Here is a 19,626-nt window from a genome sequence, read left to right on the forward strand (position 1 = left end):
CATCGTACTGGGTCCCTTCATTGATAAAGTCAGTCAGGCGTCTCTGAGCTTTCAGTTCCTCGTCGGTGTCCTGAGCTGTTACGTTTCCGTAAACTTCTCCTAATTCCTCTCCTTGTTCTCCGGAGCTGTTCTCCTCTGTGGGTGTTGGTTTACGTGAGGTTCCCTCTGTCTCAGTTTCCATGTCGTGACGTCTTCTCCCTCCTCCACAGAACGGGGAGGTGGAGAGCACAGCGTTGGCCGACTTGGCTCGGACTTCAATCCCAGGGACTCTTTGGACGCACTCCAAGTCCCAGTTCATCATCTCCTCAGGGCACTTCTGGTAGGGTTGTCTCGGGGGGTTGAGCGGTTGTGGTTCACCTTCTTCCTCTTTGATCTCCGGCTGAGGCCTCACTTGTTTCCTCCTCCGCCTCCTCCCGTAGACTCCGGCCAGAGCACAGACCACACACAGCAGCACACACAGAACCACTGCAAAGAGACGACCCAGTCAAGAGGCCACATGGATACGACATGCTCATGCACAGCCTCCAGAATTTACCCTGGGATGCTGACTTTGTTTTCGACCATATATTTGAAAGTGTCAAATGTTGAGGCAGAAATGTACTGGCTCCAGTGTTAAAACACTTACCTATTATTGCGATGAGAGCAGGGATTGTGACCGAGGGTGGGATTTGGGGAACAGGTTTATCTGATGTTAGTGGAATCAACGTGGGACTAACGGGGTGGGCAGTTGGTGTCACACACCTGGACACGTTCCAGACCAGCTGACCTCTCAGATCTGCTGGGCTCTCACACTTCACCTCCGTCTCCTTCTCCAGCAGAGAGCGCTTCTGCAGATCTGGTCACGCAAGAAAAGCACCTCTCAGCAACTGGATTGCCTTGTTCCCTTGACAACTAGCAGTGTTTGTTCACAGGAGTTCCCTCACTATCCATGAACACAAATCCACTTGATTAATACTGAATGCACAGTCAAACAGAACGGCAGTCTTTCTAGATGTGTTCTCGATGGAGCCAAGACTGTTAAGAAATTCATGAGCGCTGCAAACAAATTCCATGCTGTGTATCAATAAGTTTCCCTATAAGGCCCATGCAGTTTTGAAAGAATTTACAGATCTAAAACAAGCGGTCAGTTTTGAGCATGTGGCTCCCCATTGACTCAATGTTAGTGCTAGATCTGCTAACTGTTTCTATCCTGGTGATCGTTGCATTAGATAAAATGCATCTGGATAGGCGGCATAAGTCATGTGATCTTATTGCTAATCAAAGCAAATTATTGACAGGTGAGTTTCACAAATGAGTGGAATCTTGATTGGCTTAAATGCTGAGACCCGCTGGCCATCTCTGTAGGCTTCCCACCCAATCAGAAGTAAAAAAAAAGCACAGATAATTTACTTTGTATTTTTTTTCTTCTACGTTTTCCTAACGTTTGATTGCGTGGGTACCCTGCCCACTGATACCACTAGCTTCGTTTATCATACATTTTAAGGAATACACTTCACACCTCTGAGAAAATGGACAAAGTCCTCTGCTTCACAGGAGCAGTGCCAAGGGTTCCCATCCAGGCGGATCCTGGTAGAGTTGAGAGGCAGGAAGACCTGAGGGTCAACATGGGTCAGTAGGTTCCCTGAGAGGACCAGGCTGGACAGATGGGGCTGGAATGCAAAACTACCAGGAGCTATGGTCCTAATCTGGTTTCTGGCCAAGTCAAGACTGGTGAGACCGGTTAGAGCATTAAGCATGGACCCTTCCAGAACCTCAATGTGATTTCCAGGGAGACTGAGGAGACTGAGGCGGGCTGGCTGGCTGAGCCAGGTTGGGGTGAAGTTAGAGAGGAGGTTGTTGTCCAAAACCAGGTTAGTGAGATGACTGAATGAACTCATCCCTCCGGCAGAAATGTTTGTGATTCCAGCCCCTACAAAATTAAATCTGATCACTGACGTTAGGCTGTCACTGTGGAAAACACTGGAGTTGATCTCCCCCACATTCGACATTATGAAGACCAGGGAGGACAATCCTGTTGGAAAACCTGAAGCACAAGATACTCAGGGCATCAGAACGTTACGTTAAAGTATGTCTCAATTTCAGATACATTTGTTTGTAAATGTGTCTTACTTTGTGGAATATGTTGACAGATGTAAGATTCCAAATCTTTTGTACATTGAGAGTCCACCAATCCCACAGATAAACAAAGAACGACCACTGCTACAGCTGTGGAACACACAACAAATGTACCAAAGCACTTCACGGAGCTACAATTCCTCCATTAACAACTACAACTTACCATTCATGGTCAGCTATTACAGATGTCATCCAGTCAGCCAGGTTTTAAGAATCTATAACAGCTGTGTTGTCACAACTTATGAATCCAAATTTGTCTGACACAAGCAACCAAACTTCAAATAGTACATAGACCTTCTGTGTATCGCTGAATACTTGATGTGAACCTCATGCTGAGAGCGGTTGCTATGGTGGGTATGTATCTGCAGGTGTTTACCATGGTTATGAGTGCTGGTGTTGAGCATTAAGGGCCAGGTTGTTCCAGTTGAGTGGTAGAGTGGAAGACCAAAAGATCTTGGGGGACATAAAACCAAGCAGCCCCTTCCATCAACTCAGTATTGGACGTAGCTTTATTATAAACATGTTTCTCGTTTATATCTACCAGTTTGAAAGACAAAAGAAGAAATGTCAAGATGAGACTAATGACATATCTGGGTGTAACCATGTCCTTCCTCCACACTGGAACAGGCTGCATGTGTTTTCTGAAACACCAAAACTAAGCATGCATCTGTTGTTTGGTGACGTGTTAACATGCTTGAAATGTGATCTGAAATTATGCCAAAAATTAACAAACGGTACAGTTGAAAACAGACAATGTGGGAAATGAAAAGAAATGAAAGTGTTTTGCTTTTTTTCCTTTGAAAGTTTATTCAGTTTCAGTGCTTTCTTTTCAAAATAAATATATGTTATGGTATGAAAAAAATGTTAAAATCAAGGATGAAATTTACACTAGTGTAACAAAAATGGTGATCAATCCCAATACAATCTTTTAGTAAACAAAACACACAAAATGATGTATAAAAAAATAAACCAAATTATAATCAAGTATTCTACGTTTTTTGGAAACAGCAGTAGTTCTCGAAAGGAGGCCCTTTCAGTTTACTGGTCAGTGTTATGATTGCAGTGTTGCAACAGGTTGCGTTCTGGGTTGGAGCGCACAGCAGTTCAGTTCACGATACCGTCTACATTAGTTTGATAACCATGAACCGACCAGCTTCATCAAATTCTACTTTTATCAGCAGTTAAAGTGCACGTGTGCAACACTCAGTTGCTCTTGTCGCTAACGCGGGGTTCTAAAGCACACATGAATAGACACATAAACAGTGGCAGTGTTTGTGGACACCTTTCAGGAATGTTCTTTAATGTGGGTAAATAATTAAGCCACAGTCCAGCACAGAGTAACCCATTATAAATATGCTGCAGCCCAGTCTCTCAGTGAGCTAGCAGACAGCTCATGGAGAGAAGGAATGAAGGAGTAAAGAATTGCATGATGGAAGCCTTTGAAACGTGATGAGTGCACCTTTCTACAGGACAGTGCCCGGTGGAGAAACACGACTAGCTCTAGTGTTGTGGTGAAACGCGCATCAGCTTGGATACTACAGCACACCGCTTAGTTGAAAAACACACTTACAAATCAAAATGACATTTTTGTACCAAAGACCATCGTTGGTCCCCTTCGATAACTCCGCGCGAAGGGGATGAAGGCGAGATAGAAGTATTTAAAACGACCATCGTAATTCCTAGAAACACCAGTGCTACAGCTGATCTGCTTCTAATAGCGGTTGAATGTATAAACAACAGTACCACGATGTGTGAAGGCCAAACAATGGATGACTTGGGAGGGGGGGGGAGGGGGTCCTGGGAGATAGTTATACAGATATAACTGGGTGGTGGATGGGTGGGTGGGGGGGACAGTTCAGAGCAGCACGTTTAGAGTCGACTGGTGAGGCAAAGGTGGCGATGCTTGTCGGATGATAGTCCTTCTGGAGAGATTGTTGTAGCAGCACGTCCTGGCTGGGTTCGGCCCCGAGGTGCGTTCGAGCTCAGGCACCCCTCCACTTTCCAGAAACGTGGGCACTGGTAGTGTTGCGGAAGAGCTCCTGACCCTCATTGCCAAACCAACAAATACTTCAAGTAAAAACAAATCCACCATGAGAGGAAAATAAAAAAACAAGACTAAATGCCCACATGCTCATGTCGGTATTAAAACCAGACGACCCAACAGCATCCTGGACAGATCCCATTAAGATCTAGGAGGATTTCATCTGCATCGATGCCCTTCTACCATCTACGGCCACCTTATCGGTAACCAAAACCTATGGTTCTGTCTGTTCACACACCATTCCCAGTAGCCACAGACACTCTCGTTATACAGGTGTGTGTGGCTTTGTCTCGGGGAAGGTTTTCGTGGCAGTACGGACTTCAATGCAATCTATCCAGGAGATCGAAGGTGGTTGAAGGGTTGCTTCTGGGCTGTGCTCCCAGGACGCGGTTCCGCTTCGGTTATTTCCCGCTTTTCTTTGGCACGGTGCTCCTCTTGACCTGCCACAGGTGGTTGTGGATGGTGATGGCGTCCACGCTGACCGACACCGTTTTGGCGGGAATGACGGTGAACTGCTTCCTGTCTGAGCTGTACTTGTAGAGCTTGTCGATCATCTTCTTTCCGATGCTCTTGGGGCCGTTTCCCGTCAGCTTGTGGATCTCCTCCGAGTCCGGGAGGTAGGTGTAGAGCGCTCGGAACTGACAGCCTCCGTCCCGGAACAGGATCATCAGGTGGTTGGACTCGCACTTATCCAGCTCCTGGGGATGGATAAAGCATCATGAGAGTTCGTCATCATCACCAGATTAGAACCGCTAAAGAAAAGGAGGTCGATAATTAATCCGGTAATCCTCACTGATTCCGCCATCTTGGTGTGAAGGATTGCTAACCCGTGTCGATCCGGGGTGGGGTGTGGCTGACCTGACTGGGGACGGGGTTTAGGGGATGGTGTTTGTGTGCTCACCTCGAGGATGAGGAGCTTCTGGGGCTCGTTGACCTTTCCCGCCAGGCAGCAGTGGGAGATGGCGTTGTGGATGATTGGCTTGTTGGACTTGGCACTGGGCTCTTTGAAGAGCTTGGGGCCTGACGGACAAACCAGAAGAGGGAACTGAAGTCAGACCAGCAAATAAGGAAGAAAACCTGTAAAGCTTTTACACAGCTGCACAGGTGAGGTTCTTGGTTCCTGAGGGCTTCTGTATTGGCCTGCTTACCGGTGTACTCCGCCATGGAGGTGATGGAGGAAGCCGTGGAGCCGTTGTCCCAGTCCCTCTCCGCGTTGCGACTGGCGTTGCGACTCAACCCAGGGATCGACTCCACCGATTCTCCCCTGGGAAACCGAGAGCACCGCAGTGAGACGTCGAACACAGAGCACGCACAAACAAAACACACACTGACCCCACACACCAGAACACAAACTAAACAAACACACACACACTCACACGGGTGGTCTGAGCTTACCGCTGAGAGCTTGCTCCTCCAGAGTTGACGCTGTCAGCCTCGTTGGTTGCGCCCGAGGCCAGGGACAGACTGGAGCCAGACTGGGCACTGCTCAGGTTGTCAGCTACACAACACACACACACACAGAGTCACATACAGTGTCCTTATACACACAGGAAAGCCATTCTGACCATCTGCAAACTGTGGGAGACATCCTTCAAATAATCGTGTGCTTAGGTGAAACCATTGCTGAAAATGTCCAAGTACACACACCAGAACCCTACTGGACTGGGTCGTTCGGAACACAGAATTAGCTCGTTCTAAACGGAGAGTTACTCACGGGTGGAAGAAGAGCACTTGGAGAAGGTGTCGCTGGAGGACTCCTCCCTGAGGACGGGCTTGGGTCTCTGTTTCTTGGAGGGCTTGGTAGGCTTGGCGGGCTTGGTCACGCCCTGCTCCTCAAACATCTCCTTCTGCTTCCTCCGGAGGTAGTCCTGCTTGATGAGCTCCCTCCTGGTCTTCTCCTCCTCCTTCCTGAGACGGTCCTCCTCCGCCTTGCGCCTGAGGAGAGACACACGGCCACAGTTATATCTCTTTACAACTTTTGCTGTGTCTGGAACAGTGGTATTAAGCCAAAGTCAATGAGAGGTGGAGGTATCCCCCAGCTATGGAGCCAGGTTGAGTTTACCTCAGGATAAGTAAAGTGAAAAAAAAATGAAATTCAAGTCAGTTGAAGAGGGCATCTTCTGCCTGGTAGCTGTGCTCTGGTTGGTGAAAGGCGAGACGTACCTGACCTCGTCTCGTTTGAACTCGGTCTCAACCTCCAGCTGTTGTTTACGTAGACGGGCCTCCTCGGCCTTCTTCTGCTGCTTCAGGAGAAAGGCCGCTCGCTTCTTAGCCAGTTCGTCCTCGGCCTTCTGTTCATCCTGGAGCAGGAGGTCAGCACACACAACATGCGTTGAAATGTACTTCCTAAGAAATTATTTTCGGTACTATACACAACATTACTGCAGATTGCTAAGTTACTGCTGGGAGAAGATGTGTCCCCTTGATGTGAACCAAACTGTCAGTGTTCTTACACACACACACACATTACCTTGAAGAAGAAGCCCAAGCCAGACTTCTGTTCCCCGTCGCCTCCCTCGGCAGTGCTGTCGTGCCCCACCTGGCCCCCGTCCTCCTCGGGGTCCCTCAGGTCAGACAGGTCCACCTCGATCAGGTGGGCCTTGCTGCGCGCCGCCGCCTCTTCTTCCGGCACGTTCTCCTTCCCCGAGCCGTCCGAGGAGTTGAGCTCAGACTCCCTGAGCGTGCTGGACAGGCACTCGTCGAAGGACACTTCGGGGGTGGCGACGGTTGCTAGGTCGACTCGCGCGGGCAGACGCATGTTAGCCTTGTCGTGAAGCCGGAAGGAGGAACTTGGAAGATGGCCGCCGGCTTTCTCCGCTGTGCTGATTGTCTCTCCGGCGGAGGCGGCTCTGGGGGGGTTGGGGTGTTCCGTCCTGGGGGAGCGCCCCCCGGGGTGCAGCCTCGGGTGAGGCCCGGCATCCAGGCTCTGAGTGGGGGTGAGGGCTCGCGACGCCTGCCGGCCCTGTTCCTTAGCCAGCTTCAGCTCCGAGGGTTTGGACCTGGCGCCCCTGGCTGAGCTCAGCTTGGGTGGTTTCCGGAGAGGGGCGACTCCTGAATCGACGAAGTGGACGGCGGGGTTGACCTTGGGGTCGCCGGCCTTGTCGGCGGTGGTGACGGCGGTGGGGGGCTGCACGTTCTGCTTCATGAGGAGGTCCTGCTGAAGGGACAGCTGCATCATCTGCTGCTGGATGCTGCCGATGGCCTCGTTGAGCATGTCGATGGAGCGGTTGCACTCGTTCAGATCCAGTTCTTCCTCGCCCTTTTCCGACTCCAAGCGGCCCGGCGACGGGGCCCGCCTCAGCGCGCCCGCGCGCAAGTCGTCCAGGGACCCGCTCCCTCCGTCGGCACCGGGCTCCTCCCTGGACCGCGGCTCGGCCGTCTTGAGCGGGCCGGGAAGCGTGTCGCTCTTGCCCTTCTTGACGATGTGGAGGAACGCGGCCTTGCCCAGCTTCTGCCTCTGCCTGGCTGACAGCAACTCCACCTTCTTCTTCTGGTGCTCGATGGCCCGGCGCTTCTCCTCCAGCTGCATGTGGAGCTGCACCAGCTCCGAGGCTAGCATGTTGACTCCTCCGCCGCCGGCGTCGCCGCTGCCCAGCCGGGCCCCCTGCGGTGAGGAGGGGCTCTGGTCCCTCTTCAGCCTCCAGGAGGAGCCCATGCTGAGGGGCCCGCTGCACTCGGAGCCGTCCGGGGTGGTCCTCTGGGAGCTGGAGGCGCTGGAGCGCAGGTCGTGGCTGCTGCCGAAGCGCTGCTGGTGGGCCTTGCGCTCGGCGAAGGAGGTCATGCGCACGGCGCCGCTGGCCAGGCTGCTGGCCTGGGAGTGGGCGCTGAGGCAGGGGCTGGAGCGCCCGCTGCCCCCGTCGCCGTCCTTGTCCTGGTGCTCCTTCACGTTCATGTCCTCCTGGAGCTTGGCCGACTCCTCGTCCTCCTCGAAGGCCTTCCTGGACAGGGGCGGGTGTTTGATGGTGAGGGCCTCGTCCAGGTCTTCCTCGTCCACGTCCTCCAGCTCCAGGTCCTGAACGGACTCCTCCTGGTCCGAGTGGAGGTAGAAGCCCTCGGCCGGCTCCCTGGAGGAAGGGTCCACGCCACTGGGGGACGGGGGTCTGAGAGGCCCTGGGGCTGCTGGAGAACCCTCCAGGGACAGCTCTTCAACCAGACTCAACTCCCTGCTAGTTGTGGGGGAAAAGGTCTGGTTAAGGCTGATGGGGGCTTTCCTCCTGGCTGCAGCCACCGGCCCCTCTCCTCTCCGTAGAAAGCCCCTCCCCAGAGATCTGGCCTCCCCGCTCTCCTCCTCCTTGTTCAGGCAAACAGACTTCTCTTTCGCCGGTTTCAACACGGCAGGCATTAGTGGTTCTAGGTAAAAGCTGTCCGTTTTGGCCTCGGAGGGGGACGGTGTCGACCCGGCGGCGCCGGACGTGGGAACGCCGGGCTGCACAGCAGGGGGCGCCACCGCCAGCTCCTCCACCTCCTGGTCCTCCATGCTGACGTTGGCCAGCAGGCTGTGGCCGTTGACCCTCCGAGGGCCCGCCTGGGCCTGGGGGATCTGGTGGGCCTGGGGGACCTGCGAGGCCTGGTGCTTGGGCGTGACGTTGACGACGTTGGACGCCAGGCTGTCCTTGCTGATGGAGCGGGCCAGGCTCACGCTGTCTCCAGAGGCCACGTCGACATCGCTATCGGTGGCAGAGTGGAAAATGTGGGGGTTTAAAGTGGACATCGGCCTGGAGGGGGAGACAGTGGAGGGGCAACATGACAACTCCCATCTCTGAGTGGCGACAGTAGCAGAGGTGCCCTGGCTTCCCTTACCTGGGTCTCCTGTCAGAGCAGACCACGCCTGCACCCCTGGACTGACCCTCCGCATGGGTCAGGGAGTTGGAACGGAGTCTGAGGCCTGGACGGAGAGAGGGAGAGAGAAACACAATCCAACATTTTCTATGTGTACTACCTGGGTCTTTAGTAGTGTACTACCTGGGTCTTTAGTAGTGTACTACCTGGGTCTTTAGTAGTGTACTCCCTGGGTCTTTAGTAGTGTACTACCTGGGTCTTTAGTAGTGTACTACCTGGGCCTTTAGTAGTGTACTACCTGGGTCTTTAGTAGTGTACTACCTGGGTCTTTAGTAGTGTACTACCTGGGTCTTTAGTAGTGTACTACCTGGGTCTTTAGTAGTGTACTACCTGGGTCTGTAGTAGTGTACTACCTGGACATTTAGTATATGACAGTAGTGCATGTGGTGTGTGCAGGTCTTACCAGAGGCATCCTCGCCGTGCTGTTTCTGCTGTCTCTGTCTCAGAGGGAGGAGAGGGTGCGAGGGGCTGAAGGCTGAACCCCCTTTGGGACTGAAAAAGACAGGAGGGAGGAACACAGCACGACAGTCGTGTCAGTCCATCACCACCACCCCAACACTGCCAGTCAGCAGTCCCAACTGTGCAAGGCTTCTCGAGGAAAGTCCTTCGGAACCCGATCGGCTCAGAGAACACTTTCGAAATGTTCATTATTGCCATGATCTGTATTTTAGCAGAATGTTGCCGTACTCTATGGCAGTGATTAAAGAACGACCTCCCTCCCCTTAGAGGGTTAAGAGGGATAAGGAGTAAGACGGTTAAGGCGTTACAAGGTTAAGGAGATAGGGGGTTTGAGGGGTAAGGGTCAGAAGGTTAAGGAGTTAGAAGGTTAAGGAACTAGAAGGTTAAGGAGTTAGAAGGTTAAGGAGTTAGAAGCTTAAGGAGTTAGAAGCTTAAGGAGTTAGAAGCTTAAGGAGTTAGAAGCCTAAGGAGTTAGGGGGGTTGAGAAGGTTAAGGAACTTGAAGGTTAAGGAGTTAGAAGGTTAAGGAGATAGGGGGGTTGAGGGGTAAGGGTCAGAAGGTTAAGGAGTTAGAAGCTTAAGGAGAGACTTACAGATGCTCCGAGTCTTCGGGGTGCAGGAAGTACCTGTTACAGGCCTCTGGGCTGCTCTGGGCCGAGAGCGAGGCCTCGCAGATCCCCGGCGTGACCAGGAAGCTCCGCTTGGTGGCGTTGGAGATGGGAACCGAGGGACGGGCACTCTTCGGCTGAGCTATGGCTCGGACTGTGACAGGACAGGACAGCCAATCAAAAGGATATGAGTCACTAAGGGCGGGTCTATGCCTAGGTGTTTCCTGTCTGCGTTCTGGTAAATCGACATCAGCATGTTACTGTAAACTGTGCCACGATAAAGGGACAATACATGCGACCAATGTCGTTAATATATAGAGCATGAGCGAGCCGCTTAACCCTCTTGTCGTGCGCAGGAATTCGTTTGACCGCAGTGCTTCCTTGTCATTCAGGTTGAACAGCTTTTCCCAGCTAGCCACTGCCAGCCTCGGGCGAAAACGACACGCGCTCACAACGTCTCCGGCTCTTACCGTCCTTCAGCTCCTGGACGTCTCTGGGCTGGACAAAGTCCGGCTTCACCGTCTCGAACCACCAGAAGAGCTCGGCGATGAACACCATGACGTTGTGCTGCAACACAGGCAACACGGTCAGAGAACCGCGCAAGCACATTCGGGTGCGTTCGCGCTCACCGAGTTCCCCCTCTGCGGGTTCCCCGGTGGCCTTGTCTGCGCGGCAGCTCACCTTCAGCACCATGGGGGCGTAGAGCATGTCCTCCATGCTCAGGTAGAAGCTCTTGTTCAGATACTCGTTGGCGAACTCCTTGAGCAGCTGGATGTTGTGAAGGCTGTCTGCTATCGAGGTCACCTCCTTCAAGCAGATGTCTGGGGACAGACGCGCACACACACCGGGTTACTTCAGGATGGAGCGCGGTCGGAGACGTCTCGACTACTAGCGGCCTTTAGCGGAGAAGTGTTTCATGCTAGCCGAGCGAGGTTCTGCTCCGTTGGGAGTCAAGTCGTTCCGAGTCGGGGATAAATCCTCCAGACAGGATGCCTTGCGTTCATTGTGAATGACAAGCGTCCCTGAGCCACAGCACTTGGAAGCGCTACCCTTACGACAACGTGAGCGTGTGTGTGTGTGTCCATACCGTCCAGCTTCATGAGGTCGGGGCAGTAATAGTTGACCAGGGTGAGCAGCGCTGCGCCGTCACACACGTCCCTCATCAGGTCCTCCAGCAGGGGGAAGTAGGACAGCTGGCGCCCCGAACCCTGCTCCCGGCGGTACCGCACCTGGCCACCGGGGGGAGACAGCGAGACGCTAGTGAGCAGGACAGCCAGAACGCACGCAAGCTTGGGGAGGGAGAGGGGGGGGGGGGGTATTTCTCACAGGAGGTGCAACGTTGGCAATGCACACAGATAGAAAAGCACTGACTAGACCTGGCCGAGTCTCTCTCTCTCCCTCTCAACACGCCTAAGACTTGAGTGAGTCAGGTCTTTATCACTACGTTTCTATCTGAACGCTGTTTCAGTGTTAACGTTCCACTCTCCTGAATCAGACCCTTTGTGTGTGTGTGTGTGTGGAGATGGGTGGGGCGGAGTGGAGCAATATTGATATGGCAGGGTGACATGGAAGTCACAGATTGGCAGCCGTGGACTGTCACTTGGGTGTTGGCCACTTGTGGGTAGCTAATTGGGCAGGGTGGCACAGATAGTGAAGGGGCGGGATGACATAGTGTTTTTATGCTGATGAGCAACTGAGAAAGACGAGGGTTGGCCAAAGGAGGATTGGCTCTGCTGACAGCCAATATCCTCTTTTCGCACCTTTGTCTTCACACATCCTCCCTCTCTCCCTCTCAGACACGGTTACATAAAACGGACAGAGCTTGAAATGAGACAAAGCACAGGGTTTTTCTTTTCTTTTCATCCCAAAACACACACAGAACCTATCCCAGCACGACAACACTGCCCCAACAACGACACGGAGGAAGCTTGGGCGCCGTTTTGGAGCGCCACTCGTGCCCCGAGCACAGCGACAAGCAGCACACGATGGTCTGGATGAGTCATGGTGGCGCGTGTGTATGTGTGCCCGTGTGTGTGTGCGCGTGTGTGTGAGAACACATCGACACAGGACTATACGTGCAACAGGCCTGGGTGTCAGAACAGTACTGGAAGCCCTGTCAGACTCAAACGTGTTTGACTAAGCCTGGCTTGCCTGGAGAACCCAGAGGGTGGGGTTCTCCCTTCTGGAACAATCTCCTGGTGCAGGCACCAGGCTGCATCAAACACTGCGGCAGGCTGGACTCATTTCCAGTAGTGTTGGACGTGCCTGGGTGCAAGTGTGTGGGGGGGGGGGGGGGGAGACTAACAGCCAACTTACAGGTACTAGTTTCCAATACCATTTGGAGGGAGACTATCCAGACGGCAGGGACAGAGGGAAGGGGGGGGGGGGGGGGGAGAGACACAGGGGGTGGGGAGGGGTTAGGAGTCAAAAGGTCAATAGGCCAAAAGGAAAAACTGAATCCGATTCCAGGTTCTTTCCACTCCTGAATGTTACCTGGGACAAAATGGCATTACAAACCGCCGATTGTTTCAAGAAGGCCGTTCAGCTTTGTCTTGGGAAATGCCAAACCAGACAAATAAAAAGGTTAAACCAACATGCCGCTTACGACGACATCGGTTATCGCCACTGCTCGTCGGCCATTTTGGCTCTGAGCAGCAGCAGTCGGCTGGTGTTCTAGTAGTGGGGCTGGCGACTGGAGAGCCGTGCGGCTCCTTTACCTTGTGGTGGCTGGGGGAGTCCAGCGGGTGCTGCTTGGCTTTGAGCTCTCTCTCGGTGATCTCCCTCATCGTCATGTTGACCTGCGGAGGAGGACAAGCGAGGAGTTAGCTCTCCTGGTTACCCTGGAGACGTTGCTGTGGAGAGGGCCGGGATGGGGGGTGGGGGCAGGGGGGGTCACACGGGGCTGTCTCTCTGGAGTCTGGCTGAGCGAAGACAAATGCTGCCAACAGTCTACCGTTCATTCGTAGCCATGTGATGAGTTAATATCTCCATAGGCTGGTTATAACTTGAGGTATGGGCAGCAGCTCTCTGTGAGTGAGTGAGAGTGAGACAGTGAAAGTGAGACAGTGAGAGTGAGAGAGAGAGTCACCTTGTTGATCCAGAAGACCATGGCGTCCTCCAGGTCAAAGGGCAGCTCCTTGGAGGCGCTGAAGGTGGAGAAGCGCTTGACGCAGGCCACCACCTTCTCGATGCTGATCATCTCCACCGTGTAGGCCATCATCAGGGCATCGATCATGGGGATGTGGGCGCTCTGGGCGGGGCAGAGGGGAGGCACGGGGGTGTGTTTACATGGGTCAGACGGGGAACTGGTCCGATGGTAACTAACTGAACTACACAATACAGTAGTGTACTCTGACAGTCGTTTCAGCCTGTTTAGTATGGCTGCTCTCAGATTCCCCTCATCAGGTACTGGATCTCTCTCACTCACACACGCGCGCGCACACACACACACACACACACACACACAGACCCCCTTGGGGGTGCACACCAGGAACATGGATGTCGCCATGGTAACATCGCCTCCGGCAGGTTGTCTCATCCCGTCTTAGAAAGCTCCGCTCTTCCTTCCAGGGACTTAAGCCTCGCCTACTGTTGAAAACATACATCCACGCCCCAGACACATCCCAGACCAGCCGGCCAAGGAAGCCAGCCTCGTCTTTGGTCCAAGTTTCCATGGCAACAATGGAGGACAGGCTGTTTAAAAGCTATGGTGGCCACGTTGCTATATTAAAGTGTATCTTGGGGGGAAAAAAGGCTGGATGTCATCCCATGTGAGCAAAGACCAACTGGTGCTGACATCTAACCTGTGGTAATGCAGCTGGCGTGTTGAGAGGGCGTGGCCCTGGGTGGACTGGACACTAATGCGTAGCCAGAGCTCAGCTGCGAAACATTACCAGGTCTGGTCGGGTCCGCTGGGTCAGACAGGCGAGCACAGCTCCATAAAACATCGGGCGCCCAGCCTGACTGGACACAGACTGCAACCATGACGACCATCTACTAACTTTTGCACCCCTCACACTCAATCGATCCTCCTTTATTGAATATTAAAAGCGTACATTTAAGGAAGCACAGCTAGCGAGGCCATCACTAGGGATAAACCCGCAGGTTAAAAAGGCTCATCCTGTGCCGAGATGCCAGAAGGAGATAGGTGGGGAACAATAGCTCCTTTTACTCGTTAATGAGATGAGATCATTCTGGAACAGGAAGTGACCTCTGTTACCTGTCGTGCTATCTGCTGCTGCGGAGGCTGACTTCCTGTAGCGTCATGTAACTGTGTCTGGGACAGGCTGGTCCACACCTACACGGTCTGAACCAAACACACCGACTTGAAACACCATGCGGCCGTCAGTCCAGCCATGCATTCCTCCCTCCCTCCCTCCCTCCCTCCCTCCCTCCCTCCCTCCCTCCCTCCCTCCCTCCCTCCCTCCCTCCCTCCCTCCCTCCCTCCCTCCCTCCCTCCCTCCCTCCCTCCCTCCCTCCCTCCCTCCCTCCCTCCCTCCATCTGTCCATCCATCCCTCCATCTGTCCATCAATCCCTCCCCCCCATCCCCCACCAATCCAACCCCCCCCCCCACCCCGCTCACCATCTTGATGGGCATGCCAGCCAGGTCGTCCTCGGCCACGGGCGAGCCGTCGCCCTCGGTGACGTAGATGCCCTTGCGGGCGAGCGCCTGGATGACGGAGAGGTGCGACTGCAGCGCGGCCGCCTGGCCCGTCTTCAGGATGAGGGCGCACACGCGGCGGTACAGCTCGCCCGACAGCAGCATCTGGATGACGGGGGGCTTGATGTGCTCCTGGTCGTACTGGTCTGTGTAGAACGGGTCCCGCAGGTCCTCCGGGATGTGGTCTGGTGGGAGGAGGGGGAGAGGTGAGGGGGTACGGCTGGGACAATCACGGCGGTCGGCCCTGGAATGAGGCTAGACACGGCGTTCGGGGGGGCCGTCGTTTCGGTGAAGGGCAGGCGGATGGTTTGATCTGTGATCGAGGAGGACTGTAAGTAGGTCTCCCCGTGTTTTGGCTCACGCTCTCGTGTTCTGAAATGAGACTGTGACGAAAGCAGTCTTTTGGCACTGTGACGTGTTGTGTAGGAGAAGGGTCCTGCACTGTAGATAACTTTATATTTCGTTTGTGGGTGGAGCTAGTGGAGCAACAACGCGGTATAATCCTCCTGTGTTCAACCCTGCTCTTAACATGGGTGGCTGGCCCTGACGTCAACACTTGGTCAACATCTGCAGCAGCAAATGCTAGCAGAGCTTGGAGCAGCATTTCTATGTGTGAAGGGTTAGATGTCCTCGGTACTTACTGATGACACAGTACGACAGCAATACAACAACAGCAGTACAACAACAGGCTGGTACTACAGCGTTAAACAACAGCCTGTTGGTTCTTCTCTGGTACGGTAGCTGGTAAACACAGACTTCAAGCACTATACAGCTCAGGTACTTAGTACACAGGGTCCGCCAGCACGATAACAAAAGGCTACAAGCCAGGGGCTTGGAAAAGAACAGGCTGCTCTGTTTGAAGGATGAAGTCATGTAGAAAACCAGAAAAATACCTTATAAGGAAAGGAGTCTGGCCTATTTAAACAAGATCATAACCATTAGGCTGGGGGAGGTAGGGGAACGTCCAACAGGATACAAATGCACTTTACCCAAACGCAGGTGCTGCGGCCAGTAAAAATAATCCAACTCCATTATTCAGATTTAAATGTTCTCATCCTTGACTTCTGCTCTAGCCTCTGACAGATAGCTCCTCTCATAGTCTTCTCCTTTCCCTATAAACAGCAAGGAAGGCTTCTCTTCTTTCAACTTCTGCCCAACAACAGAATACAGGCAGGCACAATCATGGGGCTAGATTGACTCGATGTACTGCTTGTAACACAAACTAGGCAAAATCCTCTTCAGGAACATGAAGAGGAATATGAACATGCTATCCTTTCGTCCTCTCGCAAATCGCGACCAGCACGCGTGCAGCGAGAAGACTAACGCACGCTGCCCAACCCGTACCGCCACACAGGTGCGCGGCGAAGACGTCAGCTGACCAAGCGAACACTGCCGCTCATGATAAACGACCTACAGCACATCAATCCTGGAGATCCTGCCTCGCAACGGAAGGCCAGCACCGCTGAAAGCCCCCTTAAAAGGGGATAACAAGCTTGTTATGCATCCAGCCTGAGCTGCTTTTCCACGTTAAGGGGCATCAACGGAGGGGCCTGAGCCCAATCGCTGCCGAGTCAGCGTGGTTCAGGCATCACAACAGAAAGGCTGATTGTTGGGGGAAACAAAAGGTGTCTGGCCCCCGGACGGGGTCTTCACGACTCACTTCACCCCAGAGACGGTGACTCTGTGTGGCAGAGGCTGCCCTGCCCCGCCCCCCCAGCCCGGCTAAAATATTTAACTGCTGGGGAGGGTGGGAGGGAGGAGGGGAGTGGTGGGGGGGTCTACCGCTGGGAGGGCAGGTGGTCTACGGCCAGGGCTGGAAGATGGTCCAGTTAACCCACGTCACCACACAGAGCCTCTCCAGAAACGGACTCTGCTCTGACTCACACACAGGTCGACGGTAGCTGAATCAGGCAGGTATTAAATGACGGGGTACATTACACACACACACACACACTCGCATGCAAACACGTTTGCAGCTCTAACAGCCTCCACGGGTACCCAGAATGCAAATGTGCCATCGACATGTGCAAAACTTCCGACGAGCAGTAATCTCTGCAGCCGACCGCGACCGCACTCTTCACGATACAGCATTACCCGGCTGAGTAAGCATGCTTCCCTTCACTTGGGGGGGGGGGGGGGGGGGGGGGGGGGTCCCATCCAGTCCCATCCAGCCCTCCCGCGGATGGGCTCTGTTGTCCAGCTGTGCTGGGATGTCATCCGCTTAAGGCTCCTGGCCAGGCTGGCACACAGACGGGACGTTCTGCAGAGGCAGAGGAGTGGCAGGCAGCTCAGCTCGTCAGGGCCAATTAGGCCGCTTGGGCTCTGAGGCCCACGCATGGGAGCGACGGTCCAAGTTCAAGTGGACCGTCGCGTGCGTTTAAACGTACTCGGGAATGCTCGAGCATGAGGGGGCAGCATGGAGGATGCATGCGCGGGGGAATGCCAACCCTGAGAGGGGCTCAAGGCCTGCATTTGGTCTCCCATTAAAAGTCTTGGCTGAGTGACATTGTGAAATCTCTGTGATGGCTACAGCAAGGAAAAACAATATTTCAGAAGCAAATACATCGTTTTCGTTCCTAAGTTTGAGGACGCTGTCAAGATGCCATGTCTAAATCTGGATCCTTAGCAGAAGGATAGTTTCAGTTCAACTTCATGCCTACTGCTACCTTGGCCGTTGCTAAGAAACCTTGGATCAATATTAATGGGAACACTAGATTGGGCACCATTAGGGCTCCTCCCGTTTAAGGTCATGACACACTGCTCTGACCCCACTGTTTAGCAATTAAAATGCTGAACCAGAGCACTGTGCTCTGGGAGAAATCAGGTCAACAGTCTCACACAAGTCCCCTTGACAGCCCGACGTTCTCAAGCAGATCAGTACACAGCTAAGTGGAACCAGGCTATGCTTTGGGCTGATTGCTATTCTTAGGAATCCCTATGTTACTACATGCATTTGACAAAGTGTGTACTAATGTCATATGCACCTTTAGTTACAGCATGGATGATGCAATATTCCTCAACACTAGGCTCGCTTAGTTGACAGTTGATATCGCATGCATTTTTACACTCATTGCAGTACGGTATCAGAATGCATGTGTAATATAAGGAAAACATCGCATTCGCCTCTCCTAGCCACTGAGATCTAGCCCATCACTGTCTATCAGAATATACGTCAAAACAAAAGACGTCAACAGGCCAGTCAATTATTCTGATATATTTTAGGGTGAAAGGAACTAGCTAATATCTTGCTCTGCGTTGTCCACACACTTGCCGATGACAGTCTAAGAAATGTATCATCCAAAGACCCAATTCGTATCTGTTCAGACTGAGCATTCTTGTGCGGTACAGCATGACACCATCTTTACAAAGAAGTAAACAAACTTGAAAACGGGTTATGCGCATCCAGGGTGTTTCAATGTCCCAACAGGTGTCCATAACAAGGCGTGAGCAAGGCGTCTAACAGATCGTGTTGTGTGTTACAAAGGGTCTGTGTTTCATGGTTGAATACTGAAATATCTTACCAATGCCGTATGCTTTGGCGAACAGCCACCTTAGGTTTGCGTCTATTTTGGCTCTGGCTGAGTCGTACATTTCCAAAGGTACTATCTCCATTGTCCCTTCACCAACCCCTGCCGAATCCATTTTTCTTCGGGTGCTGTTCCGAGCAGCACACAGGTCCACGGCCATGCCTTCAAAATACAATCCCACACATGTAAATGAGAAATGTCTAACGGTACATGGATGCAAAGCATTGTCTCTTAACATTTGCTACAGTAGCTAGGCTATTAGCTATAGCTAGTAGGTTAGCAATACCATTGTTAGTGGTGGAGGATGAGCTAGCTCGCTACATCGCAATTCAGATGCAAGATGTGCATCCGTTGTTGTGCATCATGTCTAATAAAATGCCCATTTTAGCAGTCCAACACTTGCTAGTTTGTAAACCCACTGGCGCCATTCATTTGACAGGGTGGCGTTCCTGTAATCACAAGCTCTGAGGTCCAAATATCCAGCCAGCAAGCTTCCCATCTTACATTGTATGTACCCCAAAATGCAAAACTTTACCTACTGTAGTAGTGATAGACAGCTTGGTAGTCAATATGGTTTATCTTGCTTAGCTAGCTATTCTATTCATGTTTGACGACTGGTCACGTCGGAGTCGAACAGAAAGCCAGCTAGTTTGCCAATATTATTCTGACGTTAACCTGTGTAGTACAACAGGGTACCACCAGACACCACGTTAGCCATGTGAACCATTCTAGCCACGCTAGCTAATACAGCTGATGAAAGCTTCATAGATAGATAGATTCATAGAACAAAATGTCTCATACCTTCGAAGGCGGGATATATTTTAGCAAGATCAACCGAGCTAGCTATATCCAATTGGTTAAACAGTTATCCATTAGTGCTAGTCCTTTCCTTATGCACTGGCTCTAAGTGCCTGTGACAAGCTCAAGCAACCCCACATATCATAAAGCAAGCTGGCTAACGCCGTTAGCTAGCACTGGCAGCGAGGTGAAAGGACACCTCCCCAGCAACAAAATCCAATTTGCGGCCTGTTTGACAACCGCACCAGACACAGGGCACAAGTCGGATTGCTAGCCTACCTCTGCAAAACGGTACACCCAAAACGATACGTGATTTAACATCATAAACCAAATACCTGCCAATTGCCCGCTTTGTCGCGACTCCATATTTCAATTTATAGAGTCAGTCATTTAGAAAAAAATTGCCATTCTTTCAGGGCTAAGAACGGGTTTGTCTGCCCGATCTAATTAGTCCGTCTGTTAGTAGCATAGGTGGCTACCCAACCGCTACGCCTGCGTGTAACGTGCTCCGTGTATGAATCGAGAAGGGTTTGAACTTAAAAGTATGAGATAGGCTATTATAAATGCATGGTGGTCGAA

The 19,626-nt window shown here is 52.5% G+C and overlaps 1 protein-coding gene across 1 annotated transcript; it reads right to left on the reverse strand.

Moving 5' to 3' along the window:
- Positions 1–2,647: 2,647 nt before the first annotated feature.
- On the reverse strand, positions 2,648–19,509 carry camsap1b (calmodulin regulated spectrin-associated protein 1b). The gene is made up of 18 exons (XM_067228070.1): positions 19,383–19,509; positions 18,244–18,411; positions 14,645–14,907; positions 13,150–13,311; positions 12,779–12,859; positions 11,149–11,290; positions 10,743–10,882; positions 10,532–10,628; positions 10,047–10,215; positions 9,399–9,487; positions 8,957–9,041; positions 6,627–8,871; positions 6,320–6,456; positions 5,871–6,091; positions 5,552–5,654; positions 5,305–5,420; positions 5,058–5,176; positions 2,648–4,854 (listed from the first exon to the last, which is right to left on the reverse strand). The coding sequence occupies exons 1-18, from the start codon at positions 19,411–19,413 to the stop codon at positions 4,558–4,560; spliced, it is 4,665 nt and encodes a 1,554-aa protein (XP_067084171.1). The 5' UTR covers positions 19,414–19,509; the 3' UTR covers positions 2,648–4,557.
- Between the last annotated feature and the right edge of the window lie 117 nt (positions 19,510–19,626).

Source organism: Osmerus mordax, chromosome 24, assembly GCF_038355195.1.
Source record: "Osmerus mordax isolate fOsmMor3 chromosome 24, fOsmMor3.pri, whole genome shotgun sequence".
Taxonomy (NCBI): Eukaryota; Metazoa; Chordata; class Actinopteri; order Osmeriformes; family Osmeridae; genus Osmerus; species Osmerus mordax.

Coding starts and splice junctions, on each gene's coding strand:
- camsap1b (XM_067228070.1), bottom strand. CDS start 19,413: ATGGAGTCGCGACAAAGCGGGCAATTGGCAG. Junction 18,412..19,382: donor ACAAAGCGGGCAATTGGCAG/GTATTTGGTTTA, acceptor TGTATTTTGAAG/GCATGGCCGTGGACCTGTGT. Junction 9,488..10,046: donor CCCGAAGACTCGGAGCATCT/GTAAGTCTCTCC, acceptor TGTCTTTTTCAG/TCCCAAAGGGGGTTCAGCCT.